At 42.9% G+C, this 25,993-nt stretch overlaps 6 protein-coding genes across 8 annotated transcripts; 4 read left to right on the top strand and 2 right to left on the bottom strand.

The window, feature by feature from the left end:
- Window positions 1-762: 762 nt before the first annotated feature.
- On the bottom strand, window positions 763-4,747 carry LOC106435391 (zinc finger protein ZAT5-like). Its single transcript, XM_048759231.1, has one exon. It carries the CDS (start codon window positions 2,895-2,897, stop codon window positions 2,217-2,219), a length of 681 nt encoding a protein of 226 aa, XP_048615188.1. The 5' UTR covers window positions 2,898-4,747; the 3' UTR covers window positions 763-2,216.
- A 212-nt stretch (window positions 4,748-4,959) lies between these two features.
- Window positions 4,960-6,657, top strand: LOC106435412 (leucine-rich repeat protein FLOR 1). Its single transcript, XM_013876300.2, has 2 exons — window positions 4,960-5,721; window positions 6,143-6,657. Exons 1-2 carry the CDS (start codon window positions 5,088-5,090, stop codon window positions 6,517-6,519), a joined length of 1,011 nt encoding a protein of 336 aa, XP_013731754.1. The 5' UTR covers window positions 4,960-5,087; the 3' UTR covers window positions 6,520-6,657.
- A 165-nt stretch (window positions 6,658-6,822) lies between these two features.
- Window positions 6,823-17,070, top strand: LOC106435386. Of its 3 annotated transcripts, none has more exons than XM_048759228.1 (7): window positions 6,823-7,065; window positions 7,441-7,598; window positions 7,695-7,809; window positions 7,898-8,018; window positions 8,109-8,251; window positions 8,327-8,390; window positions 8,458-17,070. In XM_048759228.1, exon 7 carries the CDS (start codon window positions 10,266-10,268, stop codon window positions 12,222-12,224), a length of 1,959 nt encoding a protein of 652 aa, XP_048615185.1. In that variant the 5' UTR covers window positions 6,823-7,065; window positions 7,441-7,598; window positions 7,695-7,809; window positions 7,898-8,018; window positions 8,109-8,251; window positions 8,327-8,390; window positions 8,458-10,265; the 3' UTR covers window positions 12,225-17,070. The 3 variants fall into 3 exon arrangements, with proteins under 3 accessions (XP_048615185.1, XP_048615184.1, XP_048615186.1); XM_048759227.1 differs by having other exon boundaries at window positions 7,695-7,804; XM_048759229.1 differs by having other exon boundaries at window positions 7,446-7,598; window positions 7,695-7,804.
- LOC125575670 (protein EMSY-LIKE 1-like) lies at window positions 7,416-8,509 on the top strand. The gene is made up of 6 exons (XM_048757604.1): window positions 7,416-7,439; window positions 7,695-7,804; window positions 7,898-8,018; window positions 8,088-8,196; window positions 8,327-8,390; window positions 8,458-8,509. Exons 1-6 carry the CDS (start codon window positions 7,416-7,418, stop codon window positions 8,507-8,509), a joined length of 480 nt encoding a protein of 159 aa, XP_048613561.1.
- LOC106435385 (meiosis-specific protein ASY2-like) lies at window positions 16,220-19,300 on the bottom strand. Its single transcript, XM_013876265.2, has 6 exons — window positions 18,370-19,300; window positions 18,168-18,302; window positions 17,726-18,097; window positions 17,346-17,640; window positions 17,154-17,262; window positions 16,220-17,065 (listed from the first exon to the last, which is right to left on the bottom strand). Exons 1-6 carry the CDS (start codon window positions 19,298-19,300, stop codon window positions 16,220-16,222), a joined length of 2,688 nt encoding a protein of 895 aa, XP_013731719.2.
- Window positions 19,301-21,594: 2,294 nt separating this feature from the next.
- LOC106363002 (nucleolar GTP-binding protein 1-like) lies at window positions 21,595-25,103 on the top strand. The gene has a single exon (XM_013802815.3). It carries the CDS (start codon window positions 22,407-22,409, stop codon window positions 23,763-23,765), a length of 1,359 nt encoding a protein of 452 aa, XP_013658269.1. The 5' UTR covers window positions 21,595-22,406; the 3' UTR covers window positions 23,766-25,103.
- Window positions 25,104-25,993: the final 890 nt, after the last annotated feature.

The raw sequence follows: 25,993 nt of genomic DNA on the forward strand, positions 1-25,993 counted from the left end.
TTGATCCTTGCCTGAACATTCCAAGATTGATGTTCAAAGAGTCTATCATCTCGTATTAGACACAAAATATCTCAACATCGATAGTTGGAAATGATTTTTAATAATATATAAGATAGATGAACCACGTTTCACATAAAAATAATAACATCATACACGCTATTCATCTAACATCTAACAAACTTGTCATCATCTGATATAAGTTCTCTGTGGTACGTACACAAGTTAATAGAGTGCATGCATGAAAAGGTAACCAAAGATACTCTTTGTAGTATCACGAGTTAAGTTCAAGTGTTAGGATTAGACTGATTGTTGAGAGCCATATCAACTAACAGAATCCGTCCGAGGGATATATGTGATTGCATCTCCATGTATTGATTGAATTGTTCTTCTTTTCTTTGCTTTAACTTAAACCTAAAAAAGTCTTGTAAATATATGTAGGAAGGGTACATGATTCGATGGTTGGATCGCTTCATCCAAAAGTACAGTTGCAACACTTCCATTCCTATCTCCATACTATGCAGTTGCTGCATTCTGTGAAGGAAGGCTAAAGTATGGAACTGTAGTTGAAAAAAAAACATCATTGTCACAATTTTAAAAAAAATATTGGATGCTGATTGTATGAGTGTGATTGGTGTTGATAGGATGGTGGATACATTCAGAAACAATCTGTCTTGGAGCTTAAAAAGCATGGCCAGGCTCATAAGTGAGATCATGGTTACATGTATGTATCCTCCTTTCTGCTGCACAATGGTGAGTTTCGCAGGGCAATCATGGACTGTATCCATAGGTTTTGGAGTGGAAGGAGCCATGGTAACTTAACAAGAACACAACTTATTTGAAAGGGAAGGGGTCCTATGTAATGTATTAATCTCCTTGTAGGATTGGTTTAGCCTTCGAAAGTGGTGGGCTCTACTAATATTCGTTTGCTTGGCTATTGTATTATTGTTTTGTCTCGACACATGGTCACTATTACGTCCATTGTTATATAATAAACATAGATTTGCTCAAAGAAAAACATAGATTTTAACACGTTTTAATTTTATTTTTGAGAAGTGTCATATGTTGACTTAAATATTTTAGTATATACGACTCTTTTAGCTGCATTCATATGAAATGATTGAATTTCTGACTTCCAATCGTCTATGGCTAATGTGATTTTTACGCATGTTAATTCGTTTTATAGATCTTATTACCCGCGGAATAAGATACATTGTTGAAATTATATGATTAAGTATAACATAATTAGTTTTCAATAAAAATATAAATGTATGATTCATTTAATTATGATATTATCGACTCAGTGATTACACGTGATTGTATATATGTGTTCACTGGAGCCAATTACTCGTTTTGATGTTGATCAACTTCCAAAAAATAACGGTAGATCAATAACATATTATAATCAAAACAATAACTGTGAGAAATTAAGAAAGTTCATCTCTCGAAATATAAAAAACGTAGTTATACCGAATAAAAGCAATTGAAAGAAATTCCATCCTCTAAAATACATAATTAGTTTTCAATAAAAAACCAAAATAACAAAAAACTTTCATAAGATAATAAATTAAAATCTTCAATTCTCTTGTTATCGAATCAAAATGCGCGGAATAGAATCCTGAAAGTAAAAAAAAAAATTAACATCAATACTATTAAAAAATACTAATTATGTTAACTATTTATTAAAATATTTTTAAATCATTATAAACTCACATTGATTTGTAGTACATTATATACATGATTGTATAAACTCACATTATAAACTCACAATTTCTCCAAATTCCAGCCATCTTTATGATCAATACTCTACGGTGTTTTGTTTTGGATTGGAGATTAAGAGAGGCTTCGGGTTACTCAATATATACTATCCTCTTAACATTAGGTTTATACTTTCTCAGTTTTGTTAATTAGGAAAGAACTCAGTAAATGGTAGGCTAAAATATCCTAAATCTATATTATAAGGAATGTACATTGAGTTTTGAATTTTTTTCATAACTTATTGAAAACTTGGAAACCAAGCATATACAAACCGGACATAATAATCTACAATAAATTCAACGTCTAAGATTTCATGTTTATGTGATAAATAATTGGGCACGTCATATTAGCTCCAACTAAAAACACCACGTGAATACAACATCTAAATGGTCCAGTTCGTCCCATGTTCAATACATAATCATATTCGTACAACAGATAACTAAATTGGTTCCTTATTGTGATCATACAAAACGAAAGCTGGACACATACATGTGATCATACACAAAAACACGATTTTTTTGTACCATCTGAACATACATGTCATCGTACACAAAAACGTGGTCAAGGTTGGAATAAAAGGAGGTTGCCTTATGTTTCTTGTGGCTAGCTCTATGGCCACCTAAAGCCTGAAAAGAAGAGAAGGTCCAGTCACATGGTTTGCACTGATAAACGAAGCTGTCAGCTTTACCACCACCGTTAGATGAAGAAGTCTCTAGGAACCTCCTGCTGCTAAATTTATACGTGTTATTGTTGTTTGTTTCGTGGTTAGGTATCTTAAGATGTGGAAGAGAGTGGCCTTGGGAAAGGACGATCAAACAACTGGCTATATCTAGATCTTCCTCGTCTTCTTCGACTTTCGATGTTGTTGGATTGTTGTTAGAAGACCAAGAGGCTGACGAAGATGAAGACGTGATCACACCATCCTTCTTGTGGTTCTCCACATTATTGCCTAAGGCGTTTTCTTTGGAATCAAAATCAAGATAAGTGTATTCCTCTATAAAGTCGCGTGCGGGGCAAGAAACTATAGGAGGATAGATAGAGAAAGGAACAGGTGATTTTGGACGTTGTCGCTTTGTCCGCTTCCCTTTGAGGATCAGTGATTGCTCCTTTGAGGTTGCTATCAGCTCTTCGAACGCTTCCATCAAGATCAGGAGATAAAGGTTAACACAAGATAAGAGGATTTTTTGTTAGTGTTGATCATGGATCTATGATTATATTTACAACCGAGATTATATGATGTATTCGAAGCTGAATGAAAATAACTAAAAACGTCGTTGAGAAAACTGTGTACATCGAAGATATGTCAGAAGGAAAGTCATCGAGATTATTATTATAGTTCTGTTAAAGGAAAGTCATGTTTGCATTAAACTCAGTTTTTTTTATGAGAAACGATCTCTGCTTGACACGTACGCGTTTTGGTAAATAAAACCTTTTCATGAAGCCATGTCATACACCTTGCCAATACACGATTAAAGAAACTTTTAAGTGCTTCTCCTTTAATATATAGGGGATGTGTTGATTTTTGTGAAAGTTTGAAAGTTTTGTTTATTGACCATATTTTCCTCTGTTTTGGCCACATTCACACAATATCGCGAATCATTTCTCGATATATCACCCATATTTTTACTCAATGTTCTAAAAATCGCTAGGCGGTAACTAGGCGCTTTATAGAGGACTAACGACTAGGCGGATTATTCGGGGCCTAGGCGAGGCCTAGGCGTTAGCAAATTGTTGATTTATTTTATATATTTTATACATTTGTATAACATATTTTAGTTTTTAAGTTTAATTATAAAATTATTGTGATGAATTATCAAAATTAGATATACAAAACAGAAGAAAGTAGACAAATTTGTAGATTTATAATAATATTATTGTTTTATTTAACATATATAGACAATTTTAGATCGATTTTAACCGATTTAGAATAGTTTAAACCAATTTGAATCATATAAATTGGTATAAATCGGATTTTAAGAAAATCGTTTCGGATAGGACCAAGTTGCTGCCTAGGCGGGGGCCTAGGCGCCGCCTAGACCGATTTTTAGAACCCTGTTTTTACTATTTCAATTCAAGCATGTTATAACTCTATAGTTTATATGAATGTGTAACTAAAACAGAAAATGTATTTTGGTGATATATGTAGTCAAATCAATTCTAATAAGTACACATATACACAAACTAGAATGTTAGAATTCACCGTCTCGTCACATATGTTAATGCAAGCCCACACAAAAGTTTACATTCGTTTGGGTTCGCCACTGATACCACTATAACGCTTCAACCGTCAAAGGTAATATGCATCCTACGAGTTGTGCATTAATTTTTTGAATATTCAAAAATTTCGTTTACTGATCTTTCAATCTTCACATAACTTTTCTCTGTATTTTAGTTTCACTTGCACATTTTTTTTTCATATGTCATCCATTTTTTCACTATTTCAACTCAATTTCCTTTTTAAAATCGAATTTTTTTCTGGAAGTCAGACCGAAAAATCAAATATACTTGAACTATTGTACTTGCTATGCCACACACACATGACACGTTGCGTCCGTAATCGTGGAGGTGACCAATGCACGCACGTACGGGTAAATGATTAAATCAAGAATCAAACATGTTTTAACAATTTGCATAACTTTCAAAACTCAAAATAGTAGATGCATTAACCACGTTTTTGCCGAGTTAAAACATTTAAAGAAAATAACAATGTGCTTCGGTCTCATTGGTCTCCACCCCCCTTCAGGTTGGGTCAAATGTAACTACGACGCTGCTCACCGTGAAGGTCCTCACGACTCTGGAATGGGTTGGTTAATCCGTAATAAACATGGTACTCTTTTAGAAGCTGGAATGGGAAATTTTGAAGGACGATCAACAGTTATGGAGTCGGAATTGTCTGCACTGATTTGGTCAATGCAAGCATGCTCATCGTTAGGTTATAGGAACGTCATATTCGAAGGAGATAATCTCAGTATCCTTAAATACATAAAAGGGGAAGCCTACAGTTCCCGTTGTCAACACTTGGTCAACTCAGTCATGGCATGGAAGTCTCAATTTCTCTCAACATCATATGTGCATGTTCATCGTCAACATAATGGTTGTGCTGACTTGCTAGCAAAAAAATCTATTATTTCTCCGACTGATTGGAGTTTGTTCCAATCTAGTCCAAGTTTTTTTGTACAACAATATTTGTGCTGACAATAATTAATAAAATATTTTAGCAGGAAAAAAAAAAAAAAAATAACAATGTGCTTTCGGACTAGTTGTACAAATTCAGTAACATTACACAGCTGTGTTCCATTGAAAATCACTTTTATATAATAGCTTCCCTATCCATGCGACAAAATAACCCCACTCAAACCACAATGAAGCTCCTTCTTCATCTCTCTATCTTCTTCGCCATTCTCTTCATCTCTCTCCCATCCTCTTACAGCTGCAACTCAGTCGAGAAAAATGCCCTCCTTCAAATCAAGAAATCTTTTAACAACCCACGAAAATTCTCCTCATGGAATCCTCAGACCGACTGTTGTACTACCTGGAGCGGCGTCAAATGCACTAACGGCCGCGTCACAGACCTCTCTCTCTTTTCCAGTAAACTCTATGGTCAGATCCCTGACCAAATCGGCGACCTCCTTGAACTCCGTTCACTTTTTTTAACTTACTTGCCACATCTCACCGGAAACATACCACGTACCATCACCAAACTCAAGAACCTTGACTCCCTCATCTTAAGGCATAACAATCTCTCCGGTCCAATTCCTGATAACATCGGCGAGCTAAAAAAGCTAAGTTTCTTGGACCTTTCTTATAACCAGTTTACCGGTCCTATTCCCGGTTCGCTTTCCCAGATGCCGATGCTTGAGACCATTAAAATCGACCACAATAAGCTAACCGGTTCTGTACCGAACTCATTCGGCTCCTTTGTAGGCAACGTCCCTAATCTCTACTTGTCTAACAATAAGCTCTCAGGTAACCAATACTACCTCCTTTCCTTAAAAGTTTTTTTTTTAAAAAAAAATTCTTGTTCCACAAATTTTTTTTTTTAATAAGTATTTTTGTATACTTTAAAAAAATATTTATTACGAATATTTAAATGACTAAATATAATTGTTTGATATCTATTATTGAAAAATGTATAGTAAAAATAAATAATACATTTAATATAAATATTTATTATATTTTTAATAAACTCGAACACTCTATAAATTTTTTTCTTTCACGACCGGAGTATATTTCAATTTTCTAATTATAACTTTCTGCTAAAATGTTGGATCTACAGTCGATTATTGGGATTTAAAAAAATAATTAATATTTAGTGAACTAGCACTAAATTATTATTATCATTTGATAGTTTAACAAATCATAGTAATCAATAACGTTGTCCTGGCAGGAAAAATACCGTCGTCGTTGTCAAAGAACGACTTTAACGGAGTATTTCTGTCGAAAAACAGTTTCACAGGAGATGGTTCGATGTTTTTCGGACGGAACAAATCAACAGTATCATTGGATCTGTCGAGGAATATGTTTGAATTCGATCTCTCCAAGGTTCAGTTCGCTAGGGGCATAGTTGACTTGGATCTGAGCCATAACCGAATCTTCGGGAGCCTTCCTAGGGAGCTGATCGAGCTACGCGGTCTCAAGCTTTTTAACGTTAGTCACAATCGTCTCTGTGGAAAAATCCCACGTGGTGGTCTCCTTCAGTCCTTTAAATCATATGTATTCGCTCACAACCGCTGTCTTTGTGGAGCTCCTCTTAAGGCTTGTTAAATGGTATGAGAACAAATAATTATGTCTTGTCTGTATGGTGACGAGGTGGTAATTATCACCGCCTATCAAAATAAATTGTTGCTTTGAATAAATTAATGTTAAGAAATTGGTAATAAGAATGTTGTTGAGATGTTCCAAGTGTGGTCACTAGCGTTGATTAAGAACAAAAACTATGATAAATTAATTATCTTCTAGCCTATCGCCGACATTGCGACCACTACACACGTGAAGAATATGTTGTATGTTCTGTTCTAGTAACAATTTAAACTATCACCAAAAAAATATACTGGTTTGTTGGTTTGTCCATGTCGATAAAGCTAGAGAATGTGTGTAATCTAAAAAACGAGACTTAGTATTGGGCTACATGGGCCGAAGTTACGCTTCTTAGTGGGCTTATTAGTTCACATTACCAAAACGAATCGTTTTATCTCTAAACGACTGTTCGGCGATTCCGACGCCATCCCACCCGAAGTCCCGGAGAAATCGAAATCGAAATCGAAATCGATCGTAGCTTTCTTTGTTCCCTTCGCTTCAGAAAGATCAGAGGTATGTATAATGCTGTTGCCCTCTGAGAATTTTGAGGAATTAGAGCCTTAGGAGTTAGGGCGTTCTATGATGAACCTTCTCTTAGCTAATCTGCTCATTGGGATATATCTAGCTGTTCAGCTTTGTTTTAGGCGCGGAATTTAAAAAAAAAAGAGCGTTCAGAGAACTGTTATCCGAGGATAGGGTTTAGGGTTTGGACAAAAGTGTTCAGCTTTTTCGTCATCTTATTAATTTAAGGGGATTCAAATTTTTTAGTGTTCTTCTTTCGTTGGCTTGTACAAGATGTTAAGCTTGTTGTAGTGATTGGATCTCACTCCATATATCACTATCACTAAATTGTTGATACCTTAATGGTTGTTGTTGTCTTCATGACAGTAAAGCTTTTAAAAGAGACAGCTTTCATTTGGATGGGGAAGTCTCTGTAGGTAAACCTATATAGTGATATATGGAGGCACAGATTCATCTACTTGAGCAGGAAGCATATATCGCTGTTTTAAAGGGCTTTTGAAGCCCAGTCTGATGCAATTTCTTGGGTACTCCCTCTCTCTTCCATCTTTTGATTTGATTGGGTTACTATGTGTTCTTTCAGTCTCATGACTAAATCGATTGATTCTATTGGCTGTGTTTAGGACAAAGAGGGTTTGATAACGGAATTGCGTAAAGAACTGAGAGTGTCTGATGACGAACATCGAGAGCTTCTGAGCAGGGTTAATAAGGATGATACTATCGGACGGATAAGGTCAGGTTGTTTATTTGCACTTACAAATACAGAACAGTGAATCATCATGAGTTTCTGTTTATCTTACTAAGTTGTACATTGGAACTGTAACAGAGATTGGAGGCAGGGAGGCGGAAGCCAAGTTCCTTCTAGACATGCAACTAATCAGGGTTTCGATGTTGTTCCTAGTCCAACTCTCTCAGCTTCCCGGAAGAAACAGAAGACATTCCAATCTGTAAGTCTTCTCTTTTAGTCATTAGTGTGCTTTCTTCTGTTTATATCCGTTGTGTTGTTTCTTGATCAGTTGTCGGTGATATTCGTGCAGTATCATCCAATAGTCGTGTGGTACCTCGTGGCGTATCAGCAAATGAATCTGCTGAAGCTCTTATTGGAAGAAAAGTGTGGACAAAATGGTCTGAAGATAACAACTTTTACGAAGCAATTATAACCCAGTACAACGCAGTTGAGGTGCTTTTTCTATAAGTCTTTGAATGTATTGCATTTGTACACTGGTTCAAGTGTTTTGTATTGTATTTGTCACAGGGTCGGCATGCTTGTACGATATAAACGCAGTGAATGAAACTTGGGAATGGGTTGACTCAAGGAGGTAAGCGAGATGGTGTATATGCATGATGATGAACTTTGATACAAGCTAATATTATTCTTGTTTGTAGATTTCACCGGAAGATATTAGTTGGGATGGAGAGGAGAATGGGGCAGCTTTAAACGTTGGAGTTGGAAGTGGATCAACCCGCGGCAACCGAAGAAACCAAAGCCATTTTGGTAGAGGGAGAGGACCAAGAATTCATCAACCGAGAAATGAATTTGTACGACTTCCAACACAACAGAATGGTGGTGATGTTGTTGATCGGAGAACTTATTTTGCTGATATTGAATTGTTCAACACAGACTCGCTTGTGAAGGAAGTTAGTTTTCTTTTCTATCTGCTCTTACACATTGTAGGAGATGGATTACATCCCTCCACAAGGCCCATCGAATAACAGGCCCTAGCCCGGCAAGCTTGACCAGTTTAGTCGGTTTAAGCGGTTAAAGATGTCGGCTCGACTCCAGAGTATTTTTAGCCAATCAGTTAAGCCGATCAAGTATGCTCGGCTTAGAGAGAACAGTACCAAAGCCCGCATACTCGGCCTTTAGCGACAGGGCCCAAAGGACGACACGATTAGGGCATCACGGACGAGGACACTATAAGAGGGGATGAGGAGACAACGAAAAGAGGATTTTTTGGCAAGACAGACAGAAGCGGCTAGATCTAGGGTTTCCGAATCATCTCTTTGACCCTGTTGCTTAAACCTTTGATCTTGTCTCCTTATTTCCCGTCAATCTTGTAACCTCTTGTTTGATTCTAATAAAAGCGTCTTTAGTCACCCCATTCTGAAGTTCATCATTCTAATCAACCGAATCTTGCACAAACAATTGGCGCCCACCGTGGGACCCGACTAAAGTAACATTCTAGATCTACATGGTTCAAAACGACGCCACCCTCGGCGCTCCGGGCGGTGAACCAACCCCAACGCCCGAAGCCGCGCCGCCCATCACCGCATATTTCATGAGCTCTATCATGGCTCGACTTGCTCATCAAGACGAAATCCAAAAGACGGCCAACGACCAGTTAGCTGCTCTGGTCGGGGCCCTCACAGCTCCCGACGGCCAAACAAGCCATCCCCAGTAGATACGCCGTCGCCTCTTTAACACCAACCCGACGGCGATCGAAGGCGAACATATCTCAGACGACTCCGAGCCTAACGAAACCCTTCTCGCCGACCACCCCCCTGTAGGTTCTGATCTAGCAACCATACGCGAACTCGCCGAGCTCAAACTCAGCTTCCAACAAATGAGCAAGAAGATCCATCAAGTAACCAGCGCGGCTCCGCAAATCGAGAGCGTCCTCGCCGCAACATCATGCACTCTGTTTACTAGCGCTCTGACCAGTGTCCAACTCGGAAAGATAGAAAAACTGCGCCTACCCGAGTACAAACCCGGCGGAGACCCAGTGGAACACATGACAGCTTTCAACATTGCGATGGCGCGGGCTCGACTCCCAGACGAAGAAAGGGACGCAGGCTACTGCCAACTGTTCGTCGAAACTCTCCACGAGCAAGCCCTAACCTGGTTTTTCCAGTTAGAAGAAAACTCCATCGGAAGCTTCTGCGACTAGTCAGCAGCTTTTCTCAAGACTTACATTATGTTCACCAAGCGCAGCGCTACTGCCTCTAGCTTGTGGAACCTCAACCAAACCAAAGACCAGAGCCTTCGCGACTACATGGAGAAGTTCAAAGCCGTAGTCTCGAGGATTGAAATTCCAGACGGTATCGCCATTGACGCCTTGCAGAACACGTTGTGGGTCCGTTCTAAATTCCGGGAGGATCTATACCAAAACCCAACTACGTCGCTCCAGGACGCTATCGCGCGATCTGACAATTTCATCTGATTGGAAGAAGATACTAACGCCATTCTCAGCAAGATGAACGCACCCAAAGCTCCAGCGGCTAAAAACGCCAACACGCGACAAGAACCGCGCCAGCATGCTCCAACCGACAAAAACGGCCGCAAAGACGGATACATGTATGTTGTCAACGAGAACAACGCGCCGGTTTCAACTCTCGTAGTCCGCGGAGAGGGATGGAATAAGTGGGTAAGGGAGCTCGATTCGCCCGACAAACCAGTCGATACTGTTTGCACCACCCAACCTACAGCCGGAGCCGGGTCAGCAGCGGGGCCTTCCAGGATCGTCGATCTCACCAAGCATTGCAAATATCACGACGTCAAGGGACATGATACCACAGAATGCAAATCACTCTACGCTCATTATCTCTCGTCCCTTGCGAGCGGTGAATTTAAGTTCGAACCCTTGAAAGCTAAACCAAAAAATGGCACCGGCAAAGGTCGACAAAACGACGCTCAACGACGAGACGACGAGGAGGAATCCCCGAAGGATAACGGTGAGGGAGACTCCTCAGCCGACGAAGAGCATCCTGCTAATCGCAGACGCATCGAGGTTATACTCTCTCAGCAATCTTTGTCGTCCGACGACGATAACAACGATGCACCTGTACTCGGAGATCTGAGAGACGTCCTGAAACGGAAGTTCGAGTCCGAAAATGATAGCAGTCCCAAGCACAGAGATCTCCGGACGATGCTGGATACACGGAAGTCTCAACGTATCTCGACAAGCGACGCTAACAACAACAAAGGGCCAATTAGCGACCTCCGAGATAAACTCAACGCCGGCGCATGCGACCTTCGCATACAGCTCAACCATTCCAAACCAACGGACTTACGACGACAGTTGGAGCGAGCTAAAGGTCATTCTCAACCTCCAGCGCATGACCACAGAATATCCACAGACCTCCGCACCTTGTTAGACTCTAAGCGAGTACAAACGGGACAGTCGTTGAATGTCATCATGGGAGGCTCCCCTCCTAGGGGGGACTCTGTCCGTTCTGTAAAAGACTATCGTCGACAAGTCGCGACTTCCCAGAAGTGGCCGACTAAGCCGACAAGTCATTCTCCGATAACCCTCTCACCGGACGACGCTGAAGGAGTTCACGCTCCCCATAATGATCCTCTTCTCGTCGTCCTTGGAATTGTAGAGTATGACGTCACCAAGATCCTCATTGACACCGGAAGTTCCGTCGACCTCATCTTCCGAGGAACTCTGCAGAAGATGGAAGTCGATCTTGACGACATAAAAGCGTCCTCCAGAACATTAACCGGATTCAATGGATCCTCCGAAACTATCTTGGGAACGATCCGCCTCCCGGTACGCGCGTGTGGCGTTACTCGAACGGTTAAGTTTGCCGTTGTAAGCACAAAAGCTCCGTATCACGCTATACTCGGCACCCCTTGGCTACACTCGATAGAAGCTGTTCCTTCCACCTACCACCAGTGCGTCAAGTTCCCTGGCACGGACGGAAGGATAAAAACGTTGCGAGGGGATCAAAAGGCCGCTAGGGATCTCCTAGTCGCCATAGTCAAACTCCAACGGTCATCTCTACCCGTTAATTCTGTGTCTCCCCCAACCTCAAAAGTCTGTTCCCAGGAAAGCGAGGTTCTCGAGTTACCTATTGACGACGCCGATCAAAGTCGAACCGTAAGGGTTGGTGCATACCTTTCTGAGGAAATGCAGCAGTCAATTCTGGATTTCCTCAGGAAGAACGTGTCTACATTTGCTTGGTCTATGGCAGACATGAAGGGCATTGACCCGACTATAACGACTCACGAACTAAACGTCGACCCAACGTTCAAACCTATCCGCCAGAAGCGACGTAAGCTCGGCCCTGACAGGTCGAAGGCCGTAAACGAAGAAGTTGACAAGCTACTCGGCGCAGGTTCGATACCCCGAATGGTTGGCAAATCCGGTAGTCGTCAAAAAGAAAAATGGCAAGTGGCGCGTCTGCGTCGATTTCACCGATCTGAATGAAGCCTGCCCAAAGGATATTTACCCTCTCCCCAACATCGACCGTTTAGTCGAGTCTACGGCCGGAAACGAGATGCTAACCTTCATGGACGCCTTCTCTGGATACAATCAAATAATGATGCACCCGGATGATCGCGAGAAGACGGCCTTCATCACAGACAGGGGAACCTATTGCTATAAGGTCATGCCGTTCGGTTTGAAGAACGCCGGAGCAACCTATCAACGACTTGTAAACAAGATGTTCGCAGACAAGCTGGGCATCACCATGGAAGTGTACATCGATGACATGCTGGTTAAGTCTCTCCATGCCACCGATCACCTCCGTCATCTGCAAGAATGCTTCGAAACTCTCAACAAATACGGCATGAAGCTGAACCCAGCAAAATGCACGTTCGGAGTCTCTCCAGGCGAGTTCCTCGGCTACATAGTCACACAGCGAGGAATCGAGGCAAATCCGAAGCAAATATCCGCTGTCCTGAACCTCCCGAGTCTAAAAAACAGTAGAGAAGTACAACGGCTCACGGGCAGGATAGCTGCTCTAAATCGTTTCATCTCCAGATCCACCGACAAGTGCCTGCCCTTTTACGATCTCTTACGAGGAAACAAGAGGTTCATTTGGGACGAGAAGTGCGAGGATGCATTTACTCAACTCAAGCATTACCTGACAACACCTCCAGTACTCGCTAAGCCAGACGTCGGTGATGTTCTATCTCTTTATGTCGCAGTGTCACAAGCTGCATCACAAGCTGCAGTCAGCAGCGTTCATATAAAGGAAGACCGTGGCGAACAAAAGCCCATCTTCTGCACGAACAGGCGCATGACCGGACCAGAGACGCGATACCCAACCCTGGAGAAGATGGCTTTGGCAGTCGTCGAAGCAGCGAGAAAGCTTCGACCATATTTCCAGTCGCATTCAGTGGAGGTACTGACTGACCAGCCTCTCCGAACGATACTCCAAAACACCAACAGATCGGGCAGACTCACGAAGTGGGCCATCGAACTCGGCGAGCTCGATATCACCTACAAGAACCGCACAGCGGCGAAATCCCAAGTCCTTGCGGACTTCCTGGTCGAGTTGGCCCCAGAATTGGAGCAAGATCTCACACTCCCAAGCTCAAACTGGACGCTGCACGTCGATGGATCGTCGACCAACAAGGGAGCAGGTGCCGGAGTCCAACTACAGTCCCCGACCGGTGAACTAATCAGGCAGTCTTTCAGTTTTGGCTTTCCTGCATCAAACAACGAAGCAGAGTACGAATCTCTAATCGTTGGACTCCGCTTAGCAAAAGCCGTAAAAGCTAAACGACTAAGCGTCTATTGCGACTCCCAGTTAGTCGACAGTCAGTTCAGCGGCGACTACGATGCCCGCAACGACCGAATGGACGCCTATCTCAAAATAGTGCAAAGCCTGGCAGCAGAGTTCGAGTTCTTCGAACTCATCAAAATTCTCAGAGGCGAAAACGTCTGCGCCGACGCCCTCGCGGCCCTTGGCAGCAAGCTTCATGATCAAGTTAAACGAACCATCCCGATACATCGTATCGAGAAACCAAGCATCGATATACCGACCGACTAAACCCTCGTTGCCCCGGTCATCGAACCCGCTACTCCAGACGACGACGGATTTGGTCCAGATTGGAGAACTGAGTTCATCGACTACCTCTCGAAGGGAGAACTCCCAACAGAAAAACGGGCGGCTCGCCGACTAAAAACACGCAGCGCCCATTACGTCGTTCTTGACGATGAACTGCACCGATGGACCGCGAGTAAAGTGCTCCTAAAATGCATCCATGGCAATGAGACAGCAAGGGTCATGGCAGAGACGCACGAAGGCGCTGGCGGAAATCATTCGGGCGGACGTGCATTAGCGATCAAAGTAAGGAGCTTGGGATTCTTCTGGCCAACAATGAACGCAAATTGCGAGTCTTACGCGAGAAGCTGCGACAAGTGCCAACGTCACGCACCTAGCATCCATTGTCCAACCGAAATGTTGCGAACAAACACCACCCCATACCCGTTCATGCGATGGGTAATGGACATCATAGGACCACTTCCCTGTTCCCGCCAAAGACGCTTCATCCTCATCCTCACCGACTACTTCACCAAATGGATCGAAGCTGAAGCATACGCTCAAGTCACAGACAAAGAAGTCCGCGGTTTCGTCTAGAAAAACATTATTTGCCGCCACGGTTTGCCTTATGAGATCGTTACCGATAACGGATCGCAGTTTATGTCAGACAACTTCAAAGAGTTCTGTGGCAAATGGAACATTCGACTAAGCCCCTCCACTCCTCGTTACCCGCAAGGTAATGGCCAAGCAGAATCCTCCAATAAACTCATCATCGATGACATTAAAAACCGTCTGGATCTGAAAAAAGGGTCACTGGGCTGACGAGCTCGACGGAGTCCTATGGAGCCATCGCACAACGCCGCGAGGATCGACTAAATCGACACCTTTCTCCCTCGCCTACGGCGTAGAAGCCATGGCTCCCGCCGAAGTCAACGTTTCAAGCCTCCGACGCTCCAAGATGCCTCAATACGTCGAACTCAACAAGGAAATGCTACTTGACGCCCTTGATGAGATAGAAGAACGACGAGATCAAGCTCTGCTGCGCATCCAGAACTATCAACACCAGATCGAGAGTTACTACAACAAAAGGGTCCGTGCCCGACCTCTGGAACTCGGTGACCTCGTCATGCGCAAGGTGTTTGAAAACACTAGGGAGTTAAACGCCCGTAAACTCGGCGCCAGGTGGGAGGGACCTTACAAAATCATCAAAGTCGTCAAACCTGGAGTATACCGACTTCAAACTTCACGTGGCGAAGAAGTTCCCCGATCATGGAACTCGAAGCACCTACGACGTTTCTACTCGTAGGTGTATTACCAAAAAAGAAAAAAAAAAACCGAGTAGATGCACCCCCGTGGTCACTTCTACTCGACCGAGTAAATGCGCTACTCACGGCACTTTTACTCGGGGAAAACGAACTACGAATGGCTTGATCCTTAACCGAGGTACGTAGGCAGCCTTAAAAGGTCCAGCTGTAACAAAATCAAAGTCAAAATCTTGTTCTTTGTCTTAACTTCTACTGAGTAGATACCTGTTATCAAACCCAAGGGCTCCCGTGTCTCCAGCAGGAGATACGCGGAAAATATCGTTCCATTTCCTAGCTATGTCCTGATCAGACACTTAGCCTGAGGACCCAACAGTCGCTAGTCACCTATGCCCAAGGAGCATTGACCGACTAAACAGAGTGAATCTTTAACCTTTCCTCGACTAAACGCGTAACGGACTAGCTACCCAATTACTCGATTGTCATTGAGGAAACGGACGAAAGAACCTTCCACTCTTAGATTCAGTCCCTTGTTTTCGAATTAGAACGATGCGCCTCGACGTCGTATCGATCGAAACACCACAAGAGCTGAATAAAGCCCCCTAGCGGTTCGTTTCCTTATCTATTTGCGAAAGCCAAAGTTTGCAAGTACAGATGAGAAACACAACAACCCACAAATTTAAAGTCCGCTTAAAACAGCGACTTGCCGATAAAATAAAAGTATGTCTAATCGTACAACAACAAGGTCTATCAAGACCACAAACAAAAAAGAAGAGGAGAAAAGAACATAAGTAAAACATCAAGGCACAAAATCTTGATCGTCAGGACCTTTGGTAGCGGCAGCAGTCGGGTCCTCCGCCCGAGTAGAAATAGGGGCAAAAGAGTCTACAACAGGAGGTGGAGGAACATTTGTATCCCCAGCTTCGTAAGTCGTCTCCTCCTCAGCGGGACGTGGCAGCGACGTCTCCTCGACTCCATCGTTTTCCTCCTCTTCATCCTCTCGTCCTTCGGAGGAAGAATCCGAGACAAGCACAGGATCCTCGACGCCCATGTTCTCGGTCTCTTCCTCTCGAACCAGAGTGTCGCCCATCTCGAGGCCGTGCTTTCGAGGAAACCTCTCCAGATTCTCATTCTCTGGGCGCTCATCAAAACCGCTTCCCACCGGGGACTTAGACATGCTCAGTAGGGATAGACGTGACGTCAACCAGTGGCTCCTCTGATGGTTCCTCAACAACTTCGAACGAGGTAACGAGCCGAGAAGCCGTCTCTGGCCCGATCAAATTTACGTTCGGCCCATAGGGATCGAATGACGTTCTGAACAGGTCCGCGACGAAACGAGAAGGAAGGACCAGCGGAGAAAGTGTAAGGTCGCTATCAGACAGCGGCTCTACTCGGAGTTTCATAACCTCCACCTCGTAAAGTTTCTCCTGCTCAGCGAAGACATCGGTCATTTCTTGGGGGATCTCCGTCCCACTCGCCTTTATAACCTCGAGGCACTTCTTCGTTCCCGAAGCTTGACCATACAGGTTCTTTGCCTTCTCAAAAGCCTCCAGACGAGTAAAATGGTCGCGCACGCGATCAAAACGGCGACTTGCCTTCTCAGCCATGGCAACCTCGACTTTTTCCCTCTCGCGAGTAACCTCCAAACCCCGGGAGTCCCTCAAGCGTTGCCTCTCTCTGATTAATTTGTCTACCGCGGCATCTCTCTCTTCGACTAGCTCAGTCTTCTCCTTCTCCAGGTTCGCAGCCGTTTGCTCCAAATGACTTTTCTCTCGGACGAGCTCTTTCCTCGCCGCGCTGGAAGATTTAAGCTTCCCCTCCAGCTCTTCGAACTTCACTCGAAGAATCTCTTTCTCCTCCGCGGCCTTCTCATTGGCCTTCTTATGCTCCGCCCTTACTCTCTCGATGACCTTCAACCTCGTCTGGGCAAGCTTCTTCGAAGATCCCAACTGGATCATCGTCTGTTTCAGAGTACTATCGTATTTCTCAACGAGAAAGTTCATACTCCCGTCACTCTGCAGTTTCGACAAACACAGACCGCGTGAGACGAATGAACCCGACGAATCAAATAATGAGATAAAGTATGAAGGGTAGCGCAGTTACCCGAGCTCTCGAGGAAGCAGCGTCTATGTATTCAGTCTTGAAGTAAAGGTCGTCCAATTGTGGCATCTCCTTCGTCCCACCACGAATTTGGCGCGTCAGCTCCGCGCACCTAAGAGGATTAAGGATTAGGGGAGTCGTCTCGTTGTAGGAAAACTCGACGCGATCAGGGAACTCGATCTTCCTTCTCCTCACAGTAGAACCTTCTGAACGAGACCCTTTCCTCGCAGACGGATCAGGAATAGATCCCTCATTTGCAACAGGATCACTGCCCCGCGCTGAGGCCTCTCTCTCCTCAGGAGGGGTTTCAAGAGAAACGCCGCCCCCACGACAACCTCGACCAGGCCCGTCTCCACATCAGAAGGACGCGGCTCTGCCTCGATGGACTTCTTCTTCTTCTTCTTTCTGGGACGATCTTCTGGCGCCGTTTCGGAACGGTCAGACTCGACGGAACCCCATGTAGCGCCTTCTCGTCCTACTGCCGGCGCCTCTCCGTGATCAATGGAGGAAGTAGAAGGGAGTAGCCCCTTCGTAAGGTCTCTTCCTTCCTCTCTCTTCCTTCCTTGCTTCCAAACCCTCGGAGGTTTCGTCAAGAGAAGCGATCTCTTCAAGAGGAAGCTCTTCGGTCGCTTTCCTCCTGGATTTCTTGCTCTGCTTCTTCTTTTTAGGACTCGAGGCAGGAGGCTCCGCCCCAACGTCTTTGTCGACTAAACCATGAGCTCCTTTCTTGGAAGCTCGACCTGCGTCAGAACTGGTCGACCCTTGCACATCGGCAGGAATTGACTTCTTCGAAAGCAATTGCAGCTTCCCCTTCAACAACGCACTCAAATCCGGCACTCCGTCCATCTTTCTAGCTTCGTCTAGAAGTTTCTGCTGTTTCCGAGTTAAAAGGGACAGACGCGACTTACGGGGCCCGAGTACAACAGGAAGTCTCGACTCCCAATCAACTGTAAAAAAGAAAAAGAAGAGAGACTAAGTTGTTAATAGAACTTTTTGGAGAAAGACCGATGAACTCACCTCTAGCAATCCGAGCTTCTTGACGTCTTATCCACTCTCGACTAAGATCAGGCCAACGGAGATGGCTGTGAGCCGCGATTGCCTGAGCACTCTCGAAGAATTTCTCCGGGTATGCGATCGTATTTGGGTGACGAACTGCGACAACAAGAAACACGCTGTTAGAATACTCGAATAAGGCATGATGACAACAAACTATATCTACCAAGCGTTTTGTTCCATAGAACGCGGTAGTCGTCCCCAGGTGGCTCCGAGAAGGCATGCTCATCAGACTTGACGTAAAAATATGAGCGGTGCCAGTCCTTCGTCTTGTTCGGGTGCCCAGCCAAGACGTTGTAGCTCGAGCGCATCTTCACTGAAAATATTCCATGTGGCTCCGCCTTCGTAAAAGTTAACTCTTCGAATACTCTCACACTCATCGAAACGTCTATCTCCGCTGCCATCACCATTAGCATAACCGCGATGCGCAGCGACCCGTTAAGCAGCTGACAGATGGCGATGTCCCGACGAAATGCGTACGACGTGATCAGTCGGGGAATTGGAAACCAGAGCTTCGTATGGTCTCCAAAATAGGACTCGTAGACACACTGATAGCCAATCGGAGGCGACCAAGGACGCTGTCCCTTGGAAGGAATGATGTATGTAACGCCGGCACCTCCACTTCGCCTCAATAAATCCCTCACCGTCTTGTGAGAGGAGCAAGAATCGAAGACATTCCCCCATGACTGAGCCCGCGTGTCACGAAGCAATTCGGACGGGAGTGGGCCGAGTTCTTCGAAGATCCCGCCAGGATGATAGATCGTGGGACGGCAGTCTATCTGGCCGAAAGGAATCTCCCGACTAGCTCGTCTCAAAGGTCTTGAGGCTTGGCTAGACGCTTCAGAGCCGCTACCGCTCACGTCACTGCTCCCGACTTCAACGCGATCCGCACATTCATCACGGATCATCTTATGAGCATCAGCGACCAAAAGGCGTTGAGATAGGGTCATATTATCTGAATCCCGAAGAGCGTCACGATGAATCAAGTCGAAATCATCCGGTGGACTGTCGGTTACCCGTGCATCTCTGATCGGACTCGGAGAATCTGCGACACCCTTCCCTTTTTCTTCTTGCGACAATCGACCTCTCAGAGGCATGATCCTGGATTTAGGGGACGACTACAACCGCTAGACGATACCGACGAGCCTGTATAAGGAGAAACGTATCTAGAGAGAGAAAGTAAAAGTAGAGAGAAGGGAGAGAAAGCGGAATACCTGAACTTGCAGAGAAGAATGACGAAAGCGAAAGGGAGGAGCCTATTTATAGCAAAAACAAGGGCACATCCTCCGAAGTGCAATCATTAGGTCTACAGAAGCCTAAATGGGCCTCAAAGGCCGCCTAAATACCCAAAGGCTTACTCATGACGGTTCAGTTTCTCGCTCAAACCGATCTCTAATCGAGATGCCCGACCGGAATTAATCCCCGATTTCTGTCTAAACCGGTTTTCTAACGTAAACCGATGAGATAATCTTGAGCTCTTATATCGGGGTAATTCGCCGACCGAGTAAAACGTGCCTCCGTGACAAAAACCTCGGCGAGCAAAGCAGATCATGAAGAAGTACTACTCTAAGCGACTAGAAACGTTAATTCGCCGACCGAGTAAAACGTGCCTCCGTGACAAAAACCTTGGCGAGCAAAGCAGATCACGAAGAAGTACTACTCAAAGCGACTAGAAACGTCAATAAAACAGCGTGCGACTAAACATGCTAGGACCTGTTATACGAACGAACCTGACCCACAAATTCACTGAGACCGCTACGCCGCTCACAAGTGAACTGGGGGGGGGGACTTATTGTAGGAGATGGATTACATTCCTCCACAAGGCCCATCGAATAACAGGCCCTAGCCCGGCAAGCTTGACCAGTTTAGTCGGCTTAAGCGGTTAAAGATGTCGGCTCGACCCCAGAGTACTTTTAGCCGATCAGTTAAGCCGATCAAATATGCTCGGCTTAGAGAGAACAGTACCAAGGCCCGCATACTCGGCTTTTAGCGACAGGGCCCAAAGGACGACACGATTAGGGCATCACGGACGAGGACACTATAAGAGGGGATGAGGAGACAACGAAAAGAGGACTTTTTAGCAAGACAGACAGAAGCGGCTAGATCTAGGGTTTCCGAATCATCTCTTTGACCCTGTTGATTAAACCTTTGATCTTGTCTCCTTATTTCCCGTCAGTCTTGTAACCTCTTGTTTGATTCTAATAAAAGCGTCTTTAGTCACCCCATTCTTAAGTTCATCATTCTAATCAACCGAATCTTGCACAAACACACATTAAGCTCAATGGCTGTTCTAAAGCCAAAGTTTGTTTTAGGTGGAGAGAGTTTTCGAGTCTAGGAATCCTGATCTTTTTGAGCTTGATAAGGCCAAGAAAATGCTCAAGGCCTGAGACTAATAACCCCTTATTAGCTATAGCGAATGGTTTAATGCTGTAATTCTGATGATAATAATACAAATTGTGATGCAGGAACATGAACATGCGCTTATTGATGCCATTGCAGGGCTTGCGGATACTTCTGATGGGGAAATCGGTAATAATAACAAAAGCAGGGCTTCGTTTTGTTTGCAATCTAAGAATAATCTTTTATTTACCATCCAATTCTGTACTCTGATGATAATACCAAAGGTTAATTACAAACGTAAGCATACAAATAAACATGCTTTGAAATCTTTTTTTTGCTCAGCATGTTATACACTAGAATAGCCTCTAAACCTGTAAATACATGATTATATAAGTTTTGTTCTGGAACTTTGGATTGTGTTACTCTTTGTTGCAAACTATGATTTGATTTATTCTGGTTTCCTGCGTCTCTAACTCAGCAGATGGAGATCCACCATTTTTGCAAGACCATCCAATATCACAGGGATGATGGAAGAGCGTAGTGTAACAACACCCCATCCCATGGTGTTTGGTCAGCATCATCAACCTAAGGACAATGGACCTTAGTCAAGCGTTGTTTGAAGGTCACCAAAATGTATGAAAGAATTGTTAGGATTGGGACAGCTTGTAAGGGCATTATTTGGGTTTAGAGAATGTAACTTGTGAATATGATGATAGTCATGTAAAGATGTTGGTGATTCCACCTCCAATTGGATAACTAGAACCTGCCTCCAAAATTCATACAGTTCAAATGCTTAAAGGCAACCTTGAGCTAAGGTTGCATTATACAAAGTAAATTTTATTATTTCTTCGTTTGAGAGAAGCACTTGTGTTTGATTAGCAAAAGGAGGTATGTATTTTCTGCAAGTCTCATCCTTTGTTTGTTACAAATGACATCGGATTTGTAACAAAGGATAAGACTTTCAGAAAAGACATACCTTTTTTGCCTTTTTTTTTTGCAATCATCTTCAATCTGGAATGTTGGTCTCCTTGCCATGGTGCCTATTGAATCGAAAATCATCTCAAAAGTATAAACATAAGATTCTACACCAGTTCCTAAGAGATTTGAAGGTATTAAGGTCCCAGACTAGTTGACATGATATAATAACACATGAGCCAAATACCAAACGATAAATCTAAAGCTGAAAAGCATAAAACATGTAAAAATCGAAAACATAGCTGGAGACCACCGATAACACGAGTAACCTATTGATTCTTAGAATACATTGTCTTTTTGAGATCGTTGAGAGTCTAGTTTTATCCGAAAACAAGGGAAAAGAAATGATTCTTTCTCTAAGTATTTTATTAAAACATCAAAAGCTAATCAAAAGCTAATCGACTACAAACGAAGACAAAGCTTAAATAACAAAACTAATGAAAACCCTAATATAATAACAAAAGCCACGTTAATATGTTAACGTACAATTTATAAAGCCATACACTTAGCCCATACGACCCATAAGAGATGGAGGAGACCCAACGTCTTTGTATGTCGTCAATAATATAGAACGAAAGATTGCTTTGAGCCGTTTTTACCTTCTTTTTTATCCTTTTTTTTATTTGCTGAAGAAAGGAAAAAGTTTAATAATTTTAAGTTTTTAACCAAATAAATAAGTAACGAAATCAAAAATTTAAATCATATGATAATAAATCAAATAATAACTAGAAATCTTTTTTTTGTTTTTTTTTTGAACTGAAATCTTTTTTTTGTTCATAGTAGATTTGCACTAATCCTACTTAGATCATCATCCTTAAGCAAGTTACAAGCTACCCCTTTTCGAATCTTCTTCCTCTCTCTCTCTCTCTCGAAAGAAAACAACAAACAATGCAATTTGACTTCAAACATATAAACGTTGTCCCCATCGGCAACGAGTTCTTCGACCACCTCAACCATTCCCGCGTTTCAGACAAGAGTCTCAAACTCAACCGTCTCCGCAAAGTCCACACCCGCCACGTCACCAACACACACCTCACCTTCCGCAACAAACTCTCCACCATCCTCCGCGACTTCCCTCTCCTCGACGACATCCACCCTCTCTACATGGACCTTCTCCGCTTCGTTTTCGATAAAGATCGTTACAGCTTCTCCCTAGGTCAAGTCAACACCGCCAAAGACTTGATCGCAAGCATCGCTAACGACTACGCCAACCTTCTCGCGTTCGGTGGATCGCTTAAAGAGTGTAAAGCCTTGAAAGCGAGCGCTGTCGCTGGGATGTTTAGCGTTGTCAACGAGATCACTCCTGGTTTGGCTTACCTCGAGCAGTTGAGGCAGCACATGGCGAAGCTTCCTTTGGTTGACCCGGACGCTCCGACGATCTTGGTTTCGGGTTACCCTCATGCGGACAAGGCTTGTTTTGTTAACGGAGTCGTTGATTTTAGTGCAAAGTCTGTGGCTTTCGATGTGGGTTTTAGTGGTTATGAAGGTTCGATGAGGTGTCAGGTGATTGATGGGGTTTTGGATAAGCCTGTGTTTGGAGATTGCGATGTTGTTGTCGACGCTTTGGCTCTTCATCTTGGGGATGCGATTGTGTTGTTCTTTTTGGATGTTTCTGGTACTTGTGGTTACAGCGTTGCGGATCAGGTTGTGTTTTTCCATAGCGTGAAGGCTGTGTTTGTGGACAGACCTTTGTTGATTGTTTGTGACGAGAGTGATTTGATGCAAATGTCTGACGAAGATTGGAGACTGATTGAAGAGATGGATGGTGGAATGGGAGAAGAAGAAGAAGTGGGGTTTAAGATTAGTAATTTGAGGAGTGAGGAAGGTGTTATCTCTGTGAAGAATGTTGCTTGCGAGAGGCTGTTATATCAAAGTGGGAGACTCAGTTGCATTTCTCTGGAAGAAGCTAGGGTAATGAGGAACAAATACATCGTGGCTCATCAAGAGCTTGATGATGATGAGCATGAAGTTTCAGACTTGTTTCTTGATCCAGACGTTTTGTCTAGGCTTGAGGAGCTGGAACACGAAGAAGGAGTAAAGCAGTCTGAGGAAGAACAAGAAGAAGATGATGATGATGATGATGATTTTGTGATAGCTGAGGAGCGTTTTACCGAAGAGCATAAGGATCAACTTGTTGCCATTCGCAAGATACAACCCTTGAGGATATTAATAGCCTTTGGTTTTTGTATCCTTGTGGGGAATACTTATGGAGCCCTTCAACAATGTCTCTCAACTCTAAGTTTTTGAGTTAAAACTAGTGTTGGTTTAACCTGCTCTACGGAATTAAGAATAACTAGCTTTTTACTAGTGTTGGTTTAACCCGCTGGAATCAAGAAAATAACTAGCATTTGATCCACGCACCGGCGCAAATGTTATATCAATATTTTTTTTATAGTTTTTGTTAGTGTGTATTTTTGACATTTATCGGTATTATATATTAATTGAATATAATATTTATACACAAAATTTGATGTTGCTTATATGGAGTATTTTTATTTATTGTATCAAATCGTTAATTGGATTAGTTGTTTATATATATTTGTTTTATGAAATTTACAATATTGGAATATAGTTATATAAAATATGCATGAAATAACAAATGTAAACAGCCATTTTTATTTAATATAATTTTCTAAATTTGACTATTTACATCACTACAAGAAAACGTAGCAGTAACAACGGCGGTTTACGACAAAATTATTTCCTCGTAACTTTACATGGGCTTTACAACGCAATTACGACGAGACATTATTTCGTCGTAAACTCCATGGTAATTTACGACGAAAGGATTTCGTCGTAAAGTCAATGTAAGTTTACGACGAAAGTACGTGGAATGCGAAATAGTTGTAAACGTTATATCGACATTACAACGAATCATGTTACCGTTATATAAAGGTGAAAACGTGCATTCAATGTGCTTTAACTTACCTAAATTCGTTGTAAAGTCGTTGTAAATGTTCCATGTAAAATCCATGTAAAACTTTTCTTGTAAAATCATTGTTATATTTCTCTATATATATATGTCATTTCCCACAACTCTCTTCTTCACAACACACAACTCTCTTCCTCTCGAACCTGATGGCGTTTAGACTATGTTCCTCATTCAGCCACCAATTACTATTTCGAAGATGACGATAAGGAACATGAGTCATTCGTCTGTCTGCCAATTCAGTGGAGCGACAAGGAGAAGTGGACGGAAGTGCAGTTGGTTTATACTTGAAAGGAACCTCCAACCATCGTCAAAGGTTCCTCTCAAGTACAAACCAGCTGCACTTCCGTCCACTTTCTCCTTGTCATTCCACTGAATTGGCAGACAGACGAACGACACAGGTTCCTTATCGTCGTCTTAGAAATAGTAACTGGTGGCTTAACAACGCAATTACGACGAAACCAACGAAACCAAATTTCGTCGTAAACGCCATGTAATATTACGACGCAAGTACGTCGAAAAGTAAACTTTACATCGACATTACAACGAATCATGTTACCGTTATATTTAGGTGAAAACGTGTATTCAATGTGCTTTAACTTACCTAATTTCGTCGTAAATTCGTTGTAAATAATATGTTAAAACCATGTAAAATATTCCTTGTAAAATCGTTGTTATTTTTCAACTACCTAACTCGAAAATTTCTCTATATATATGTCATTTCCCACAACTCTCTTCCTCACAACACACAAACGGGAGAAAAAAAATCCGAAAAAAAATCAGAAAAAAAAAGATTTGAAAAAAAAATCTAAGAAAAAATGGCCGGTGGCGGTAGTATTTACGAGTTACGGAGTTGGATGTATTTGCACAAAGATTCCGACGGGAGGGTGACAAACGCATTTCTGAGCGGGCTAGAGACATTCATGCACCAGGCGGGCTGTACACCGATCACACAGGAAAGCGGTAAGATGTTCTGCCCCTGTCGGAAATGCAAGAATTCAAAATTTGCACGTAGTGAAACTGTATGGAAGCATTTAGTAAACAGAGGATTTACACCACAGTACTACATTTGGTATCAACATGGAGAGGGTTATGGGGGAAATGAAGCTAGTAGTAGTAATAATAATTTTGAGGATGGTCATCATAGTGAAGAACCGAATCATTTGCATAATGGATATAATTATCATCAAGATCATGAGCAGATGGTAGATCATGATAGGGTTCAAGATATGATTAGTGATGCATTTTTAGAAACAACTACAACAATAGCTGATGGAACTGGAAATGTAGAAGAACCTAATTTGGATGCAAAAAGGTTTTATGAAATGCTAGATGCTGCAAATCAACCAATCTACACTGGTTGTAGAGAAGGTCTCTCTAAATTGTCTCTAGCAGCTAGGATGATGAATATTAAAACGGATCATAATTTACCTGAGAATTGCATGGATGCATGGGCGGAGTTGTTTAAAGAGTATTTGCCAGAAGACAACGTGTCTGCTGAATCTTATTATGAGATTCAGAAATTGGTTTATAGTCTTGGGTTGCC

Source organism: Brassica napus, chromosome C5 (assembly GCF_020379485.1).
Source record: "Brassica napus cultivar Da-Ae chromosome C5, Da-Ae, whole genome shotgun sequence".
Lineage (NCBI taxonomy): Eukaryota > Viridiplantae > Streptophyta > Magnoliopsida > Brassicales > Brassicaceae > Brassica > Brassica napus.